General features: G+C 35.4%; 1 protein-coding gene across 15 annotated transcripts in view; it reads left to right on the forward strand.

The window, feature by feature from the left end:
- NBEA (neurobeachin) overlaps positions 1-22,892 on the forward strand; it is a 499,798-nt gene that overhangs the window by 453,328 nt on the left and 23,578 nt on the right. For 8 of the 15 annotated variants that reach the window (XR_009818508.1, XM_061993741.1, XM_061993774.1 and 5 more), the window contains 3 exons: positions 18,794-18,856; positions 19,191-19,280; positions 20,751-20,943. Coding sequence is in view for 14 of the 15 variants with exons in the window: in XM_061993741.1 (XP_061849725.1) it covers positions 18,794-18,856; positions 19,191-19,280; positions 20,751-20,943 (346 nt within the window). In the remaining variant the exon portion in view is untranslated. The remainder of the gene's footprint in view (positions 1-18,793; positions 18,857-19,190; positions 19,281-20,750; positions 20,944-22,892) is intronic. The other 7 variants (XM_061993786.1, XM_061993803.1, XM_061993817.1 and 4 more) reach the window with 3 other exon arrangements.

Genomic DNA, 22,892 nt, shown 5'->3' on the forward strand with positions numbered 1-22,892 from the left:
AATCTGAAAGCAAAAACTGCATCATAGTCATTGGGAAAAAAAAATCTAATCTTTTCAGTCAGATAATGTTGGTGAGAATATATGTCTGACAAATAATAGATTTACTAGAGTGATAGTAGAGTGACTTTTGTGTTAAATTATGTGAAGTATAATCAAACTGTTACCAAAATAGAAAATGTTTGCTATTTATTGTGCATAATAGCATTTATGCATGCATAAAGTATATATAAGTACACATATATACAAGTATTCCTGTTGAATTTATCAGTAAATTTTAAAAAAACTTGTAATAGCTACCCTGATACGTTTCTTTCCAGTGACTGTATTTTGTTTTAGTAAGACTATTAATTTGAATAATCCTCTTCTACTTTCATCCATTCATTGGCTAAGACAATTGAAATTTGGTGAAAAGTGCGAAGAAGCAACAGCTGTTAGATGAGTACCACTGTGATGAAGCTGTACACACAATCTTCCATTCCCCCAGATAGCTGCCATCTGCTGTATGCAAAAGAGTAATAACTTATATTTTGCCAGGCGATGAGTTTTTGTTTGTTTGTTTGTTTGTTTTCCAATCATGGAGACAGAAATCCACAGATTTCCGAAAGAGATCCTAGAAAGCATTTGTATGCATCTAAATGTTGGGTTTTAGCAAGTTGTTTTTCAGCAGCGTGTTGTTGCATCTTGTTACATTTGGTGCTTTTTTGAGCAGCAGAACTAAAAAAACATTCAGACTCTTAGCTTCCAAAGACTTTCACACATCCAGGGCAAAGCTTATATTTTGTAAACAATTAGTGTTTACTTAGATTTAAGAATGTCCAGAATAGCTTCAATCCCATGGCCTGAACTGTTTAATATTAACGTCTATGTAATAGCTTTCTGGATTTAAAACTTTGAGCATGAGAAGAGTCAGTAAGGTAGAAAACTGGAGATATGAAAGAGCAATGCTTTTCAAAGTATGAAACAGGTGTCAACCACCTTGAATACAAGGGATTTTCGTGGCTTAAGGTCCCGATTTGCATGGGCAGACTCGTATGTCTTGACTTTAAGGGTCTACTCCCACAGGGCAGCTTGTAGGATTGAGGTCTATCTGTCTGTCTGTGCATCTTATTTAACATCTTATGACATGATGAGACTCTTCAGCTCTCCTGTGGCTGTACTTACATGCATAACTTGTCATCAGAAATTTCAAGAAATTCATGGAGATGTTTTTTGTTCACTCGCTTGTACATCTAACCCATGCCCTGTCAGTCAACAGCATATAAACCTCTTAGACTATTTACATCATGTGAACTTCTGAATAATGTTTATTTTTCTCCATTGCCACAAATTAAATTAGTAAATAAAGTTATTAGCAATGAGAAGGCAATATGTCTTGAAAAAGAAATCCTCCTGATTTTCGTTCTATATAGATACATAAAGTTATATGGAAGTATTTAAAAATAGTATGCTTTCTCCTCCAAGCAATCTCAGATACTGGTGATTGTGGTTGTCATACAAAGGTTAAAACATACTTTCTATTTGTATTTTATCGGAAATTACAATACACATGTAAATATAGGCAGATCTAGAGCTGCCTTCTGTTTCCCTGAGCTCTGTTTGTGAGACTAGCAGACATTGTCTGGCCAGTGATTCTATGATTTAACATCTCAATGATATAGCAGCTCAGGTATTTGGATGTCATGTTTCTGTTACAAGTAGATATATTCTGTATACACAGTTTTATTGGCTTTTTAAAATTTTATTCTGACTTTTATTGGATATCCTAGAACAGAATTTTAAAAAAATCTTTTTAAAGCCTATGAAAACCAGTTATAAGAACAAAAATGTAAGAATAGGATCAGTAACACCTTTAAAAATAGTAATAACAATTGTTTAGTATATTTTAAAGTGGCAGGTGGTGGTGCCTGCCATCATCACATAGAAATACTGCAATTTAAATTAATTAATTGAGCTTTGCAATTTTCCAGGAAAATGCATCTGTCAGCATCCAAATGCGCATGATGCTTATTTTCCAAATAAACTGAAATATTTTTGTTCTGTCACACAGAAGACGATGAATGTTCTCAAAAAATTGTTGTAAAATAAGTCAATCAGTAGAACCTTATTGGCAGCGGTTGTTATCAGACCACTGGGCTCAAATACAACAATAACCTCCTCAAAATGTGCCCGTAACTAGTTTCATATTGAGTTGTGCCCCAGCAGAACCTGTCACTGAAATCAAGCTCCAAATAAAAAAACCTCCCATTGAAGTCTGAGATGATTAAAAGACATCATTTTAAAAGACAGATCTCTGTGATCCATTTGTGCTACACCTCGGCCCTTTCACTTTCACCTTTAACTTGAGCACTTCCCTTAACCATTGCCGGATATGTTGTTCTTAGAAGAATGGTAAAGAAGTCACTTCAGTAACATTCTATCTGGAACAAAAATATATTAAGTGGTGGGGTAATGCATTCTATCATTCTTTACATCTTTCTCACATGCATGTGAGAACTATCAGTTGTTTAACACTGGAAAATTGACCATCCCATGCTTTTGTTCCATTTGGACCTATTTAGTAGAAGACTCTCCATCTGGTCCACTTTCTTCATTTTCTATTTTGCAAACTCACAGTGAATGAAACTGGAATGTTGGGATACTTAAGTCTATGAAGTCACGTCTGTCCCTGTAATAACTTTGCAACTTAGGGTGCCACAAAAAATATTTGATCACTATCATTTATTTCATATAGTGTTGAGAGCAACATGAAAGTTCTGATTTAAATTGTCTACAGAATGTGTAAAGTTAATTTTTATTGTTTAGATTTTTTTATGACTACTGATTATGAAATTCTGCAGTTCTCTCAGTTCTGATGCAAAATTTTAACATTGTAATGAGGAGAAAAAAATGTGTAAAAAAGTAAACATTTTTCAATCTCCAAATTATTGTTTTGTTTCTTTATTTTTTTAAATTATAACCTTTTTTATTCTATTTGTAATTTTTTTTGAAGTAAAATCACTGAAGTGAAAACTAAAACTTGAAGAGCAACTTAAGGAAATTGATTCATTCTTACTTGACAGGTGAAATCATAGTTGCAGCACTAACCACAGCAATTACAGCATTAAAATGTCAAGAAATTAGAGGTCAGAATAACAGATAATTTTCTTCCTTTTGTCAGATTAAAAATTGACATTCTTTGACAGCACAGGATCTCTGGCTGAGAAAATTATGACAGCTTAACTCATCTTGTACTTGTAAAGCAGTAATTGATAATGAACTTTACCATGACAGTCTTCTCCCGTGGAGAAACATGACAGAACATCCCTGGTACAAAGCCTGTATCTCTTTTTAATATGTAAACAGTAGTTATATTGGACATTAGATGTTATTTGGCATTGTCTTTACTGTTAGTTTACATCATAATCCAAATTCTTTCCACTGGACAGACTTGGCTAGCTTCAGGGAGCTGATGCTGAGAATGATAACGTATTATGAACAGTATCAGAAAAGCGGTTTATTTATAGTGCTTCGATGTTATTGGCTCACCTCTTCAGGAAAACATAGTTCCTTCCCTGAATCTCTATAGTTTGGGATCCTCATTTTTTTTTTTCCCAAACAGATGGAAATTTGGACATTCAAAAATCAAGAGAATTGTGATTTTTTCAAGTTGTGTTTTTTTCTGATATGGTGCAGCATTGTGCCTGAAAGAGAACAGCACAGTTATACTAGTCATCAGAAAGTGCAACAGAAGACAAAAATTATTTTCAGTACTATCTTGTACATTAAACACAAAATAATTACGTAGTCAGTTATTGTGTAATAGATTAATCAATGTGGTACAGAAAATGCAACTATTGTGCAGAAAAAGTGTTATTTCAGATTTTCTGTTTGCTTTTTTCAAATCATAGCCAGATCTCTGTTTGCTTTTTAAAGATATTCGGTTTGTTTGAGATTAGAAATGTTTTGAATAATCAAGTGAAATGTTATATTACACAACTAGTGGTTTGTGCTAGACTTTAGACTAACTTTGTGTCATCCTTGTGTTCTATGCAAGCAGTGTGTGATACAGTGACTTTCCTGCCTTCATCAAATGCTTACCCAACAGGAATTGCAAGTGCGTAGGAAAGCAAGGCAGTGTGAAGCTACTGGGCTCAGATATTTGTTCCGAGCAGCCACCTGTCAAAATACCTGAGCAGACTCGCAACTCACACAGCAAATTGAAAAATGATTAAAATTGCTAGTGTTTGACAGGCAGTTGCTGAGCCCGTAAACTAATCCTAGTAGGACAGTTTTGCTGGCAGCTAACAGAGCATATGGTCTATGCAATATTTATTTATTTGGTGGTGACTTGATATTTAGCATATTTAAATGATTTGAAAAGTCATAATGGTGCAGTAGTCTTGCAGTGCTTTTCAGTTACCCTCATTTCTGGGATTTATTTTTCCTCTTATATTTTCTCCTGTTATCTCTTTCTTTGATCTGACAGGAATAACAAAGCATCCCTCTGGATCTGCTATAGTGAAATATACCCACAGGAAACAGAGTAGATCACATCAGTTTTCACTTCTGTATTTTTTTTTTCTCCTTTCCTTTTTTCCCTTCCTTGCTGAAACAGTCTTTGCTACTACAGAGGGCTGACATGATAGGGCTGTCAAGACTCAGCAAGATAGATATATCTTTAACAAAGAGAGCTGGAATGCTAGCCTTTCCCTGGTGACTGACCCTGGCAAATTTATGAGGAAAAAATTAACACACTATTCTAATAGCACTATGTAACACTTCCAAGGTAACGCCAGCCCTTGTAACTATGTGCTTGTTCTTGCTTTCACTCAGAGTTATTCTTATTTATTCTGATTTAATTTTTAACTTGTTAGTTCTTTTTCTTCTGGGTGCTGTTTCTTTGATGTGACAAGAATATCAAAACCACCCCTATGGATCTGCTTGATTGAATTGTACTCACAGCAGTGGCCACTTACATGTTCAGTTGTGCTTAATTGCCTCCATACAAGGAATGGTTTTTGCTTCCTTTCTATGAGGCCTGCTTAGATTTGAGTACAGACGGTAGTGAAAGAAGTAAGAAGCTGCAAGTAGTATCAATATCTACTTTTTTGAAGTCAACTGAAGGAATCTGTATAGCAAGAGCAGTTTTTCAAGTAAAAGCTATAATCAAAGTAGAAATTATTTTCTCATGTGCCAAGGGCTCTGTTCTCTAAGAAACGTGTACTTGCATCCTGTTGATTTTTGTAGAGAAGTCTTCATCTCCTTCACTCCCAAATATCGTGTTTCCAGACATAGACAACTAGAAATTTTTTCCAAATTTATACTGGTTTGGGGAAAAACACCTTGAGTATTTGTATGAGTTTTGTATACATTAAGAGATAATTAACAGAAAACTAAAGGGATTTTTACATTTAATTCTGAGACCATCTATGAGTATGATAATTTTCATCTCTCCAGTGAGTTTCAGAGCTCAGCATCCTCTTCTGTAAACGAGAAAGGAAGAGTTGTTACTTGCTGTCACTTTATGATAGCTTTCTATAGATCAAGAAGGAAAACAGAGAGGTTTTTTTTTTGAGGGTGGGGTATTTATTTCTGAAGGTAAAGATTCCTGCAGAAGACATTGAGTTCAGAGGGAGACATATTCAATCAAAATATTTGGTAAGGAATGAGTATAAATTGCATGAGGTCAGTTACCACACAGTAATGGCCAGGCTTTTCTTTTTAAAGTAATGTGTGCTCTTTTACTCGTTTCTTGTTCTGGGAAAAGGTGTTTCAGAAGGTATTTACTGCAGAATAATAGAAACATTATAACTATTCATCCAATTTTGCTATGAAATGATGTTTGAGGAGCACCTACCCTTAAGTAACGCAGGCAATTTGTGACAGAGTCAGGAATCATAATCTGAGCCATAGGATTCCAAATTAAACATATCCTTCTACCATTGCTTAAAACAATTATCTACCGTTAGATTAACGATTGATAACGATATCTCCGGTTAATGAATGTATTAGAGATGATCAGGTAGTCAGTATTTTAGTGAATCTGTGCTGATCTGAGTTCAAGACCATTCCTGGATTGTGCTGTTATATATTTATGGGAATTCAGATTCTTTTATCACTCAAGAGAAGACACAGTTCCTGGAAATAAAGCAAATTGTGACACACAGGTGGTTCTTTTAGTCCAAAATGGTGTATTAGAGGGCTTGGAATTTGTTTATTATTCATCAGACTTGTTATTAACAAGGTCAGCATCCACACAGCGCAATTGAACATACATCACCAACCATATACCGAGCGTTCAAACTGAAGAACTGATGATGGCTTATTAGGTGCATGAGACTTCAACCAAGCCATTTGATAAATATTTCAGTTAATTAATTCATCAAAGGAATACTAGGGTGGGTTTGTAAATAACTTATAGGCCAGAAAAATATCTCAATTTACTTTGAGTATTATTTGGAATAAATTGTTTGTCTGGTTCTCATCTACATGATAAATTTCATATGCATTTCAGTCAGAACATGCTGGAGTCTTACCCAAATTGAGTTTAATGTTTTGTCGATAGACAAAGAACATCATTAACTGCAATTGCTGTCTTTTATTGCAGAAATATATAAAATATAGGTCTTGTACATGAAAATTTCTTCTTTATTGTCTGATTATTTTGTTTTTCTCCATATGGGTGACAGGTACCAATTACCGATTTTTAAAATTAGCAACAAGCATTCTAGCATACATTTAAAGTAATATTTTATGTGAGAGAGACAGATAGAGAGATATGGGGTGAAAATTACTGAGGCTGATTGTAACAGAAATAGCTGGAAGGGGCTTCTTTTTTCCTATTAGCATAGATTTCAGTTATATTATACTGTCATTACCTCGGCATAAATTAACTATTATTCAAAATGTTTCACACAAAGCAGTTTATTGGAACAGATATTACTCAGTCTAAGTATCTAGTCATTCACTTAGAAAGATGCAAAGCTGAGCTTTCTAAATGTTTTAAACATATTGATAATGTGCCTCTTTAATGCTATTTTGAAGCCTGTATACAGTATATCTATATTATTGTTTTCAATTTATGTCAAGAACAAAGTGAAGTTTTGAAGAATGCGTTCTGGGACATAATCCAAACAGAATTATTTCTTTATAAGCTAAACTCTGAAAATAACTGAGAACATTTATTTCAAGTGCAACAGTATAACCTATTTCCCAGACTGAAATTCTAATATATACTGAAGCTTCATGAATACTATATGTGACACCTTTCAGAAAGTATGTTTTACCTACTTCCCTGTTAGTTTTGAAGGCTTGCCTGTTCTCTGAGATAGTTCTTGTGTCCTTCAGTGGATAAAATGAAGGCTGGCAGATGGTTGGAATCTCGTCATAACCCAATTTGGAGGGAAGAGTATATGCTTTGGCAAATCACAGAGCACCTTCTTAAGGTGGGAATAAAGCAGATGATTTGTGATAGAATGATGAAGCTGAGAGCAAAGAGATAACCCAGCTTTTACTTTCTATTCAGACAAAAAAGAAAACCACTCATGTTACCACATTCTTAATGCATTTTATTTCATTAACAAGGACAGATTTCATTCACGAGCTTTGCCTTTTTTTGTGAAAAAGCAGAAGTAGACCATAAAGTCACACTTTTAGTTTTGTATAGTTTCATATTGATAAAATAAGAACAAAATATGCATGCTAGATATGTTGATTTTCTGAGTCTGTTCTGCATTCTAAGCATTAAGAAAATCTCTTTACTTACCATGTTTTATTTTAATAATAAACCAGAAGAAAAAAGTCACAGCTAAAATACCTTGCTTAATGTAATGATTAAGCACCCTTTCCTCTTTTGTTACTGCAAGCTTTCAGATGGCCTGTTCTGTTGTTTGCTTCCTAGCTCTCCTAATTTTCTTTTATCTTTTCTTACAGAGAATGTTCTTAACTGTAAAATAAGTTTAAATAAATACGATGTTCTGTGCAATGGCTTTCTGAAATCTGTAAGTTTTCTGTCTAGCAGTAAAGATTATTCATTAGCTGAGCTAAAAATAATGTTTCTTCTCCACAACAATTTTATTCTCTAGACTTGATCCCCTACTTTCTTTTATTTACTTCTATCTTAAAAAAAACTATCAGTGTCCCAGTAGTTCAAAAGACTACCTGCCTATTATAATCTGAATTCTTGTCAACTACTGGAGAAATTACCATGAGATATGAACAGTCTCTAACAGTCTCTCTTGGTTGAGGGTTGAACTTCCTCATGAGCATCCTGTTTTATTCTCTGTGCTGGTTTACCAGAAAGTTTTGAGAGAGTCCAGAGAAGAGTACTCTAGTGATGAGAAGACTGAATTATGAACAGGGTTTCAAGAGATTGACAGAAAATAACAGAGTGAAAGGAGACATATAGCAGAAAGGCAGGAGTATGTAGAGTTGCTCATGCCAGCTGAGATAGGGATATCGGTGTGATGCCAGATTAACTAGCAGTTGTAGGATCAAATTCTGACAGGAAAGTTCAGGCTTAATGGCAGAAGAAGTTTCCTAAAGTATATAGGCTGTAATTTCACTGTGCAAATCTCATAAGAGAAATGGTAAAAGCCTCATTAAATGGATCATTTCAAACTAGAATGGGCAAACACTATGAAAGAGCATTGTTAGAAGGAATGTATACTATGGCTAGATAGAAAAATTGGTACTTTTTCATCCACATATTTTATTCTACTATGTTGAGACATTTTTCTTATAAAGGGTAAATTCAGTTGATGGACAGAGTTTATGAGAATTCAGAATTTTTTGTTTTTTAAAAAATAATTCCCTCCCAAAATAAATTTGTCATGCAGAAACTTTATATATATTTATTGCTGATTTTAACAAGTTTAACTGTGAATTTTTAAAGCTCACAATCTAGCTTTTAAAATAAAAAGCATAGTTAAAGCCAGCTGTAGGCATGCACTGTTAAAGCTCTCAGTCACAAAGAAAAAAAAAAACAATTGGAAAACAGTGGATGAAGTTTCAAAGTTTCAATGAAACCTCCCACTGATACTACTGTTGCATTTTTATGTATAGGACGCCTGTGCTTATAGACCTCTGCACTCCCAAAAATTACATTTAAAAAAATATACAGTGTCTTAGACAAGACCAAAGCTAAAGGAAGCTAATAAATAGTATTGAACCTATCCCCAAAAAAGTCTCCCTTCTAAGAGCATGGATTAAAATTTCACTATGTGTGAGAGGCAGTGCACTATTCAGATGTCATCAATCTTCCTGAAAACCATGGGAATTAGTCCAGTGCTACTTTATTGGCTCCACTTCCAATTACAGACCAAAGCACTGAACAAGTCTAAGGTACTTGTATCTTATTATCATCCTGGTTAGTTTTTCCTTTTCTTTTGGCAGCTGTACAGGTACTGCCAAAACCAGACTCTTTCTGCTTCAGTGAACTTTACTAGCTAACAGAAGTCACGAGCCATTTGTTCACCAAGCTTGAAAGTTAGGGATCCTTTAGAAATATTCACTACCCCAGTTCCCTCAAAAATACCACTGCATTTTTTGCTTGATGCATTGTCCTGTTAAGAGCTGTGAGTAGAGTTCAAGTTGACCTTGTTTCTAGACCAAGCTGTGGAATAAAGACAGAGATGCTCAGATTTGTTGTTTTGTCCAGACTAGAGATTGCTCCATGTCTCTTTCCCTAGAAGACCTTCAGGAACAGAAGTTTCTTCTTTCATCTACCTCAATTGACAGAAAATGTAATTTTTCATGATTACCTTCTCTGTTTTGTAGCATTTCTACTCCTGGACAATATCTGGGGCTTTATTGTAGGAATATAAAGATATAATACTGCTGTCATCATTGCCACAGAATAATTATTTTCTGCTTTCAACTTGGCTTTATGGTTGGGATAAATGGTGATGGATCGGTGATGTCAGGTTTATTGTTTTCTTTTTTAATTCTGTTAAAATAATACTAAACTCAAAATTACCTTCAATTTTTGCCCAGAAGAAAGTCCTGCATGTGCTGTAGTGTTTAACTAAATAGGTCAAGGTGAGCAGCTTCTCTTCATGTCTGAAGAAAAGAATTAAAAATGAGAGATGGATTGGAAATGGAACTGCGTGGGAAGATGGGCATTTACACAATTCTCTTCTTGAGGGAGGGAGAGACAAGGTACAGCTGAGAGAGAGTGGACAAGGTACAGTGGGAACATGAGAGGCCAAGTGAACAAGAAAGAGGGGAAAAGGACAGAAAGGACATTTGGAGCTCTTGACACAGAGAAAAAGGAAAGGAAAGGGTTAGGAAAGCAATCCTGGGGAGCCTTATAGAATAAGTGAAGGAATTACCATAGGAACAGAGAGCTCTTGGTAATGATTGTTAATGCAGCAAAATTATATTTGCAGCTTTCCCAGAGCTTTATGGGAGTTTTTAGTCTTGACCTTTGGGACTTCTTTTTTCATTAGTGAATTCATTGAGATATTGTATAATGTAACCTAGTTAGGCATTTCTAAAAACAACCCAAAAACAAAACCAAAGAGTTTCTTTTAAGTACTTTTGTCCTGTAAAATTTACCAGGTTTCTAAATGCAATTTATGGTGTTTTGAAAAATACTAATAGCAATTTTTCAGCCTGGTACAACTGGAACTTCAGGCTTTCTGTCTGTTACTTACTGCTTTTCACATGTGGAAACAATTGTAGCATCCCAGACAGCAGCAGTATTTTTTTTAAAGTGCCTGTAAATTATAGTGACTGTCAGCTAAGGGATGGTAATGACAGTTTTCATATAATTTTTTTATTCCTTCACTTCCTCTTTTTCAGGCTTTGAAAATCTGTACTGGTTCCAGTCAGAAGAGAAGATGTATTTAAAAATTCAGAGGATTTTAAATTTCTTACACAAGGAAATTTAGCAAATTTATCTATGCTTCAGAAAGGCCTTGAAATAACTTTAATTTATTGAAGATAATGTACTTGGAATCCTAGAAACCTTTTTAAAAAAAGAGTGTTTGCTTCATAAGTTTGCTCTGTTTCATAAATGAAAAAATCCATCCCAAAGATCTAAAAACATAAATTAAGATTTCAGTATCCTGGCTTGTATTTCATATGCAAAAGAGAAAACATAAATTATTTAAAAGATGGCATAAAGGAAACGTTAAAGGCAATGCTTGACTTCAAAACAGAAACTCTTGAGTAGGAATGTCAGGTAAGAGTCATGACAAACCTTAGGCTGTAATGGTAGATTTTGAACAAAAAAAATAAAGGGGGGGGGGGAAATGGAGGTAAGGATAGTTTCAAGAGGAGTTTTGGTAATAAGTACCTGAATTTCTTGGAACTTGAAAATGGCAACTCAAACTCAGGAAGAATAAAACTGTTTGGCCAGAGTAGAAGATGATGTTCTGAATGAGATCTTTCTAAGACCTAAGAGTGAGGACCCTCACCTAGTAACAGGACTTATACAACAGGAAGCATATTGAGGCAACAAATCTGGTTTGGTTTGGTTTGCAAATACTAGCAAGACACATCTGCAATTCTGCACGTTGTGATGCTTTGATTAACATCACATAAAAGAGTAATACAAAGGAGTAGTATCAACAGGGAAATTCTGTGTTGCAGGTGTAGATTTTGGTAATTGGCATTGCAGAATCAAGATGTCAAAGAGAAGCTAGCTCCATAGACCTAAACACCAGGTGGGAAAGATCATCGAGACTGGCCTCTCACCCAACAAATCACATAGAGCTTTTGTCCATGTAGCCTTTTGAATGTGATCGTAAGTGTTGGTGTCTGAATTACAAAAAGAGATAACAGAAATGTTTCCTTATACAGGTAGTGTTTAGGTGATAAGAAATTATTTCAGTCAGTCACCTTAAACATTTGTCATCCAAAAACAACAACATAAATTATTATTTTTAAAGAAATGAGGAAATGTCATCTTAAAAGGTAAAATTACTTGCCAGATTGAGAGGAATACTTGTTTGTGAAGTTTTCCATTGCATATTAATAGGAAAATTATTTCAATTCAATTATCGGTCATCTAAATATAAAAAATCTTGACTGCCTAGGTTTCAAAACCTTGACTGTTTATGGCATGAAGTTATATATTTAATTAATTGTTGTATTATACTACAAATCATCTCTCACAAGAGTAACTTAGCAGTAAAATATTTTCTAATGTGTCATGCTCAGTAACTTAATGATCAAAGTAAGCAACATTTTGTTTTACAAACTTAATACAGATTTGGTAGAATGATGACAGAGCAATGATTTTTTTTGGCATGACATCAATAAACACACAAGAGTTTCAGTAAATGTTACCAATCTGTATTGGACAGGAATTGTTGCAAACATGAACATAAGAAGTAACAATAGCTTAACTGAAGAAAAGAATTATATGAGAATAATAAAGTGTTCTTTATTTGAGGGATGACCTTATTGCTCTCTAGAGCTTCCTGAGGAGGGAAAGGCAGGTACTGACCTCTTCTCCCTGATGTCCAATGATAGGACATGTGGGAATTGGTTCAAAGCTGTTGTAAGGGAGGTCTAGACTGGACATTAGGAAGCATGTCTTTACTGAGTGGTGGTGAAACCCTGCAATAAGTTTCCTGGATGTCACGGGCCCATCAGTGTTAGAGGCACGTGAACAATGCCTTTAACAACATGTTTTAATTTGTGCTCTGCCCTGAATTTGTCAGGAAGTTGGACAAGATGACCACTGTATGTCTCTTTCAACTGAAATACTCTATTGTATTCTATATGAAAGAGAAATAAAAACTATTTTGAGTGTAATTATAAACAAAGATATAAGTAAATGTATGCAATTCCTCAATTCCAGCCTACGTTTTGAGTTTTGCACAACTCTGACTCTACGGGCAAACAGCTTCTCGTCTGCCTGGTATACAGGCAAATAACAGGGAAGAAAAGGCAGCAAAATTGTCATGGGCTGGGATCAGAACCCATGGTTTCAAAAATTATCACAACTGTAAAAAGAAGGCATGGTCTGAGGAGCCCCTATAACAACACAGACACAGGAATTGCGTGTTAAAGCTGTTTAGAGCATAATCTTTGCTGTAGGTTTTAGTGTAATTTAATAAGCGAAATTCATTATATCAGTGGTAAACTCCTTTGTTCCAGAGTTAGAAGGATACAAGAAATATAAAAAACTCTAGAAAACTGTGGGATTTTCCTTCTGATATAGTCAGGAAAGGAGGGGAATGCACTCCTTGACATCAGCCCTTCTCAGTGTAAGGAAGTTTTCCATGATTTTCAGAGAAATGGCTGCTAGAGAGGAAAAGAAGTATTTGTGATCAGGCACATAGTAACCTCACACGTGACAGTACGTCTAGAAGAGTGAGAGACATTTCAGCTAAAACTGTCCTGACTACAGGATATCCATCTTTATGGTATTTTAGCTTCACTTTCTCTGTTTCTGCTTGTGAGACGAATTTACTGTATTTCCCATTTCCAGTGTATTAACTAAATGCTTGCTTAATCAGGCAGAGCACTTAAAATACTTTTGTGTCATGAGAGGCATATTGGACTAGCAGGGGCAAGAATAGGAAACTATAAAAGTGAAAGAGAGAAGATATAGATATTATAATTAGTAACTTCATGCGGTAAGTGTGAAAGCTAAAAGGCAGCACTTTCTGAGAGAAATAAGGTCACTGATGTGAATCATACCTGTAAAGAGAATGGGAGATCTTACTGTTCACATTCTCACTCCTTTCATAATACTATTTCCTTTTATAGGGAAATGAGGAAGAAGTTTAGAGGTGGACTGACTCTGGGAGGAGGCTGAAGGTCAGCTCTGGGCTATTGCTCTTCAGCTAGGGAGACATTTAATTGCACATTGGATCCAATGAGATATGTCCTGTGAGGGGAAGGAGCTTAAGGTTGCCCCTTCTTCATTGTTAAATTAATAAAATAGTGACTTGAGGAGAAAATCCACTGCTGTACCCATCTTTCAGTCCCTTGAGTATCCTGATTAAATAACGGACTTTATTGAAGCCTCCAGACTAGTTGAGTCATTGCTTGTGTTTAAACTACAGCACTTCTTTTCTCCAAACACACAATAATAAAATAGAAATTGATACTCTTCAGCTTAACAGCTGTAGATGTAAATAAAAAAAACAATATCTCACACTACTTATACAAAACAATAACATTTCAAGCTACTTATGATACTCACCAAAGGTCTGTCAGTCATGTTTGCTCTGAAGAAGGCAGTATTTGAGAGCTGTTGAATATGCTGTTTACATGGGCAGGAGAATCCATAAAGGATTCCTATGTTCACTAGGATACAGCTATGAAATCAGCTTTCGGAAAAGGCAGAGTTGGATGACTTTTGCTGTGGTGCCTATTTCTCAAATATCTACAGATTTCTCTCTTCATTGGACTCAGTCTCCATACACAGGAGAAAACGAATTCTGGAAAAACCTAAATGAAGTACACAAGACACACAAAACACACCAGGATTATGGAAATTAGTAACAAAAATAATGAATATGTAAAAAACCCACCAAAACAACAGAGAGAAAATCGGATAATGCATATTTTAGAGAATGTAACCGATTATAGCAGTAATCAGTGAAGATTAATAAAACAAGGCCATTTCACATAAGAATAAAAATACTGTCTTACTATCTGTCTTACTATCTTACTTACTTATCTGCAATGCAGTCTGGTTTTAGGAATTTTTTCTTCTTTCCATGATTCAAATGAAAGGTGTTCATATGTTTGTGCTTCTTGTGTTATAGGCATCTCTTTCAGTAAAGAACAATTTGAAAATGAGATGGACTATTAATATCTTGGTGATTTCGCCTGCATTTCTAGAGAACTTTTTACAGGAAAAGTATGTTAAAAATAAATTGCTTCATGGCTTACTCTTTTTTCAAAGGAATGTCAAAGACCAAACAAAATCACTTCTGTGATGCGAGTCAATTCTAGCATTTTCATTTAGATTAGGATTGTACTTGTGAAATGACCCTGCTGATCATCCCTGTTTGCCATATTTTCATTCACACTGAATAGCAGTTTTGAAGTGTGTGAACTGGCTTCTAAGCCATGGAAGCAGAGTATTGTCAGGATGCAGCTGTCAGAGTTCAACCACTACTGAGGTCTGCAAGCCCACACTGAGGCCAGCCTTGGTGGAAAAAACCCTGCAGTGGGTATGGTTTCAGCATGAGTTCCTCAAGAGCGAAATGGCACTAATCTCTTATCCTTGGTAGCCTGTGACAAGATGCATGGGAGTGATTCAAAACTGTGTCAGGGGAGTTTAGATTTGACATTCAGAAGCATTTCTTTACCCAGAGGATGCTCAAACACTGGAACAGGCTTCCCAGAGAGTTGGTCAGTGCCCCATTTCTGTCAGTGTTTGAGAGACATTTGGACAATGCCCGTAATAGCATGCTTTAACTTTTGGTCAGCAGTCAGGCAGTTGGACTAGATCATCGTTGTAGGTCCCTTCCAACTGAGAAAAATATTGTCTTCTAAGATCAATTCTTTTGTTGTTTGGAAAGAGTTACACCACTTGCTGCTGGAGGCCTTGCCTTTGGCCATTAAAACTAGTTCTTAAACCTAAAGAAGCAGAGTGCTTGAATTATTTAATGGCAGATTTGTATTTCTTTCAATCAGAATTAAGAAATAAACCTCAAATATTTCAGTACACTGCATAATGAGTAAAGCAGATGTATTGAACTCCACAGGAAGCTGACACTAGGGACTGATCCTTCAGGTTCCAAACAAGCATCCTTGTGAACACACAGTCTACCTTTAAGCAAAAAAATTGGAACCCAATAATTTATTTTCTTTGAGCAAAATACATTGATGATATTGCTCATTGTATCTAAGATTAGTATAATTTGTAAGACTGCATGGCTTGATATATTGATTTCTTGACCAAAATGTATGTAAACATATACAACTCTCTATATTGTTTTTAAATGGTCAATGTTAAGTGCTATGAAGTTGTGTTTAGCTTCATTAAATAAATTAGAGTGTGTGAGATCAAATCATTTTTAACTTTGAAATGAGAGAGAACGTTTGCACATACTTTTTTCTTTCCTTATTTGGATTTATGACTATCAAATAATAGGCTAAGAACCATTTTATCTTTCTGCAATACATGATCATATCCTAACAGATACTCCCTGAAGTGTCTGGAGTACAAATCTCATTTTATGTGTATTAAAAACAGTAGGGAACCTCAAATCAGCTCACTAAATAGCTTTTCTGCAACACCTTATTAAGAAAGTGAAAACTAGCGTAATTGCCATTTTTCTGTTCTGAAAGCGTTAAATCTGGCAGCTGCCGAATTCCAAGATTATATTGTTTCTACACAAAGGTCACTTGAAGGTGAAATGAGACTAAACTTTATTTTACTACAATTTGTATTAAATTGACTAGAATGTGTGTCTCAGGGAGTGCATTCACTTTGCACACAATACTCATGGGCTGATGAGAGAAAATAAATTGATTAAATAGAATAAAATGCTTAAGACCATTAAATAGATCTGAAGTTTGATGATTTACAGTTCAAAAAAAGGTCTAGTGTACACTTACCAGTTTTCAGATTAATTTCAGATACAGAGGTCTCTTGTAAACAAATCAATGTATTACATTATTATTCACAGGTCTGTTCTGTACCTGCTTTTCATTTTGTGTCAAGTGATCTGATAGGAGGCAGCATGAGGAATACCCTTGGGCCAGTCACTTTATCTCTGTATGCTTTTGTTTATCTTCAGTGTTAAATTTTGACAAGGTTTTTCTGTCCTTTTAAGTGTTCTGAGCTCCAGAGAGGAATTCCAGTTGTGGCTGTGCACAGCTGGGGTCTTGTGCAGACTATAGTCTCAGTGCAGCAGTTGAATATTATGGGTATTTTTTTAAGAAACATTGAGGAACATTGTTCAGTTTCTTTAATGCTTCTAAGAGTTGTCACTTTTACAAATGCTATTTTTGAAAGAAAAAGATAGCATTACTATTCATGGAGTGAGATAGAGATGGTTGTCTTGTAAGTGCAAGCCAGCAAAAATATTCAATATTCCCTGAATATCAAGGTCTTGATTCTGCATTTGTTCTGGTTACAGAAAGATTTGATGCTAAATTAAACCTTTCAGAATTATGAGTGCATAAAGTATGTAAGTGAGTATTTATCAGGACATCTTCAGCTCTAAAATAACAGTTACTTTTGACAGTTACATTTTCAGTGTCCATACCTCATCATCTGAAAAATTCGTTCTGGTTTTTTATTATATTTTACTTCTGTGTCTCTTCTTCTGATACTATCATTAATCTACCTGGACTGGGAGGCAAAGCCAGTGATGTTTATGTGTGCAGAATTTGTAGCCAAACAATCAGAGTTTGCCAAGACTGGACAACATGAAAGTAAACATGTAAATTAGAATTGGGTTACACTGAAAAGCAAAAAAACTAATAATTCATTTTAATGTAAGAGAAAAGAAACATCATTTAGGGGATGACTAAAAAGAGTGGGTGAGGAAAATCTAGGTTTTGTTCAGTATTACTGCCAAATACAATTCACACTCTTATTTCAACACAGAATTATTTAAAAAATGAAATTAACCTTGATATTTGGAAAAAGAAAAATGGAAATTACTCTTCTGAAAATATTATTGACAGATCTGCATGGAAGCATATATCATGCAGTGCCTGATATTGTTAATATTTGTCTTCTCCACATCTGGCAAATCAGTTTGAGAGTACTGAATGTAATAGTAAATATTGCCTTCAATTTGTCCCGATGTTAATTTTATGTTCCCATATAAAACATGTCTTCATGAGTGAAGGTACGTATAGTACGTATAGATAGCTGCTCTATAGATATGTGCACACATACACATGTACCCACACAAATGGTTTGGCTTTGTATAAAATTAGTTTACGATTTTAAAGTAATTTGTCATTATATTATGTTAATAAAACCCGAGATGCTCACCAGCTCCCAAGAAACATTCTGTGTCTTGGAGACCAAAGTTCACTCTGAATTAGTCAATGAACAAAAATTGCCTGTACCAGGATAACTACAGCATCAAATGCACTAGGACTAAAATCCACTGAACATCCTTCAGCCGTCCACTGGGCTTTGCATTAAGTTTATTTTTTGGCAAATGTTTGTTTGTGATATTCCATTATGTATCTTTCAATCTAGGGCTCAGAGTGATAGACATTAGTGACCTGTTAGGAAATCTCTCTCTAACATTTGTCTTGCATCTATGCTGTGAAGTGGAAGAAAACAGAGATTGACTTGTAGGGATTACCAGAATATGTTGATTAAAAGGATTCTTCTGTATCCTGAAGTATTTATGGTGCTGCTTACCATTTTATAGCAGAAAAAAAAATAATCTACCAGGATAGCCATGTTTACGGTATTTTTCATGTTTCATATGTGGTAGTGAATGAAAAATTTATAAGCTCACAAGAAAAACATTAAGGGTCAGTAGTGCAGGGTGCAGTATATATATAGGTACATAATGCACAGTGCATTTCAAAATCTGACAGTTTATTTTTCAATGAACACTTGATTCTCAGTTTTACAAGGTCAAGAAAATAGTTCCTGTCTGAAAAATAAGGGATTTTCTTCAACAGTATTGCTTTTACAATCTTTCACCAAAATTTTTAAGAATACATCTTAAATGTATTTTTGTTTAATGTACAGAACTTGGAAATATTTTTGCATTGATCTGAATGTGTCTGACAATTCTTTTCAGACATTTTCTTGTTTTAACCTTCTAATGTTATTGAAATAGTAATTATTTTGGTTTTATTATGATTTATACATGAATTTTGTTTCTCAGTTTGCTTTTCTTTCCCCCCATTTAAGATTCCAGAGGCTTATTTTATTAGAGATCCTCATACTTTCCTCCTTACAAAGGACTTTATTAAGGTATATACGTTCTTTTTGGTGCAAAATAAAAAATAAAAAGCTCTCTCAAGACCTGAACTGCATGTCCTCACAGGTTAACATTTTCACATATAACGCCAGTTACTGGAAATGAGAATGGTTGGTTGGTTAACTGAAGCATGCTTGAAAGGAGAAGCAAAGCTTGTCTACAAAATACTAACACTTGGATGAGTCTGCAGCCTGGGAGGAGAGCACCGGGTGAATTTTCTGGACTTTTTTCATGGCTGACTTGGGATATGCCTGCATTGTCACACAGTGTGTTGACCTCTCTCCTTGACGCATATTGCTCATGACATTCCCTCTCCCTTGCCCGCAGGCCATGGAGGCGCAGATACAGAACTTTGGACAGACGCCATCGCAGTTGCTCATTGAGCCCCATCCACCTCGAAGCTCTGCCATGCACCTGGTGAGACATAACTACCGGCTGGGAATGCATTCCCTTCCAACATAAAGATCTTTTGTAGGTCATAAATTGCCCATTAAGCAACACTTTTAATGCCCTACCTTGCCATGCAGCGATACTTTCTGCCGGCAACAGTGGCTTGCAATGCTCTAACAGAGAAAAGTGGAGGTCCAGATAGCTTTAGCTTCCTATATTCCTGGCTCTTCATGTCTAATATTGTAATAAAAGGTCCTATCTTCGTAAATACATATTTACATTGTTATTTATGCAAGCAGTAGGAATGACTGCAGGCTTCTCTTAGAGCGAGCACGTTGTTTTATTTTACTTTAAAGGACAAATTGTTAGGGGCTGATCTATTAACAATGCCTGCTTGATAAAAATTAAGTACTGGAGTTCGAATCATGCTGGAATCCTCCCTCCTGTTCCCCTGGGATAATACAATGTATATTTTAAATTTCAATTTGAACTCCAAAATTCATTCCTAACACATTCTTCTCTGACCTTCTTGCAAAGAGTTGTATGAAATAAGTAGGTTGAATGAGATTGATCTCTATAGCCCTCAATGCCTTTGATTAAATGTTTAGAGCTAGATATTTTCCTGAAGTATTGCAAATCGATGGTAATATGTGCAGTAGTTTCGATCATTTTATCCATGTACAAGGAAATCACTCTCATTGTACACCGTGAAAGTGGGAAGTGACCTGGAAGTGTTAGCTCTGTTGTTTTAAGTAATGTGTATTGTCAAATATATGTAATATTTATTTTATGTTCCTAAGATATCGATAATAAGTTTTTAATAATTTAAAGTGATAAGTAGAAAGGATTATTTCAACTTCTAGAAAAAAAATCTATTTGTTATGTTTGGATAAAACCCCGCACCATTAAAATTCGTACTTCATAAAAGTATTATTGTCCATTTACACCAACCTGTAGAATCATCAAAGAGGTTTAGAATTATAGACTCCCTAATAAGTATGTGCTTTACATAGAATTAAATTGTCTATGTTTGGAAGAGCTGTATTTCATATCAAGAATTATTTAAGAAAAATTAAATATATGTGAGTTTTTAAGTCCATCTAAAAACCTCTTTTTTTAACTGTTGTAGTTTTTAACATTTATATTTATGATGTATTGTTTAAGTCTTTTAATTGACTTGTATCTCTATTGTATCAGTATTAACTGCTGTACCATTTTAAATTTTACTGTGTATTACTTAATGCTGACAGTCATTTCGCACCCTATAATGATAACCCTTGCCATACCTATTCTCTACTTGTCCTCATGTAATGATCCAATAATAGCTTCTGGTCTTGCTCTCCTCCATTACTAGCATAGACACACAGGTAGTATTGTTTTCCCTGTATGTGCACATGCTTGTCTGCTCTTTTTTAACCTCGTTTTCCCTCAGACCTCCTCACTAATTGTGTTATCCCTTCTGTTTTCTTCTGCTCTCTTCTCCTTTCTACTCAACAGTGTTTCCTTCCACAGAGCCCCCTCATGTTTAAAGATCAGATGCAGCAGGATGTCATCATGGTGCTGAAGTTCCCATCAAATTCCCCTGTCACACATGTGGCAGCCAACACACTGCCCCACCTGACCATTCCTGCCGTGGTGACTGTCACTTGCAGCAGGCTGTTTGCAGTCAATCGGTGGCACAACACAGTAGGTAGGTTTTCATGGGCATGTTTCATTCAAATTTGAAGCCCTTAATAGCGCAGCTTTAATTTCTGGTACAATTTAGCTAGATGTGGGTTAATCTCCTGCCCTTGCCTGTGTACAAAAATTCGCTGTTTTTTCTGGTTTGTGTCAAATAATCAAAGCTTGTGTTTTCTCTGATGTCATTCCTAGAAACACTCTCCCTAACAGCAACCCATCACCATGGCAGCCAATCGATTTGTGCTTACATCAGGATCAGCCTTTGATATAATGCTTTTCAGGAGAGGGCCGCTGTTCTTGACACAGACGATATTAACATGTCCCAGGTTTCAGGAATACGTACTGGCGTGCTAGTGAGTGTACATCCCTGACAGCTGCTTGAGAGAGATTTCAGGTCTGTTCAGGAGCTTGTCATAAGCCTTCACTTGGGTCACCATTAGATAAGGTGAGACCCTAAGCAAGCCTAAGCAGCCAGGCACGGAACTATTTTGAAAAGAAGTTTCCTCATTACCTCCCAAAAGCCCATCCAGCAGGGTCACCCCAAATTTCCCTTCCAGCCCCCCTGATAAACTCTCCATATTGTTGCTAAGACTGTCCTGTCTTATCACATGGACATATAGGTGCTGAGGTTATCCTAGGCATTGCTAAATAGGTGTTGGGGCCATGAGATACAGGAAGGAGTGATCAGATTTCATTTTCTAAGGTAGCTTCCTGCTGTGATTGCCTTTGTACTGTGGTATCAGGAAACTTTGGAAAGTTTCTTACCGCTTGGGAAAAACTTTAAGGTACTTGTTATTTGTATGTCACTCAGTAGCTGGCTTGGGAACTTTGTAAGGACTAGGAAAGAGAAAAATAATCCTCCACTCTTTATGCACAGAAGAAACTTCTGGACAGAAGTAGGTCCTCCTGTAGAGGGATTTGCGATATTTGGGTTAGATGTCTACCTCCAGTAAAAATAAAGGGATTCTAGGTTACTTAGGGATTTCACTGGCTTAAATGTAAATGTCTCCTCAGTGAATAATTCAGGTGAAGTAAATCCCACCTCTTCTGCACAAGGTTCACCAAAGATTGATGTTACAAGTGATAATTAGAGGAATGAATGGGAATTCCCTTCTAGGCATGCATTAGAAGAACTCTCAGAGAAAGTGAAGTGAATATCACTCTGAATTATTGAATAATAATATAAGGTGTAATGTTATTAATATTATCCTGGACATTTAAATAAGTTAGCATGAATATTAAATTTCATATGTATTCAAAATGTACCTATTGTCTGTTTCCAAACCAACTTTGTGCGGTACTTGAGAGAATATGACAGAAAAAGAAAAGGATATCTGATTGCCTTTCACAAATCCATGTATTTATGATACTCTATTAGGTGCAACTGTATTAAATGGAAAAGTGTTTGCCCATTTTGTTAAAATTAAAGGGAAAAATTTAGAGGGGAGAAAAAAACCCAAACAAAAAAAATTTAAAACATATTTTGTGACAATGTCCTCAATGGAAGAGCCCAATGTCAGAAATTATTTAAAGGTACAGAATCTATCCCCTGATATTTTAATACTCTTTTAGCTAACATCGTTTGACTAATTCCTAATTAGTTTCCCTGGATTTTTCAGGGATGCTACTCTGAGTACTCTGTACCCATGATCATTCATGTCTTGTCCATTTGAGGAGACTTATTTAGAACTCAAGTACCACTTTCTCATCCAGATTGCCAAGTGAGAGAAGGCTAAACTGATACTTTGCTGTGAAGGAGTCAAGGTCACTAGTATTGCAGTGATCTGGATTTCAAGGATTCTCTTAACAACTGTTATTTGAATTAATCTAATATAGTGGAAGTAATTTTGGCATGTACAATGCACATGAATTTTAGGTTTGAGGTTTATCATATACACTCTTTCAAAATATGTCACATTGCAAATATGCAGAACTCACATCATGAATGAGCCATGAACT

This window comes from Colius striatus, chromosome 1 (assembly GCF_028858725.1).
Source record: "Colius striatus isolate bColStr4 chromosome 1, bColStr4.1.hap1, whole genome shotgun sequence".
Lineage (NCBI taxonomy): Eukaryota > Metazoa > Chordata > Aves > Coliiformes > Coliidae > Colius > Colius striatus.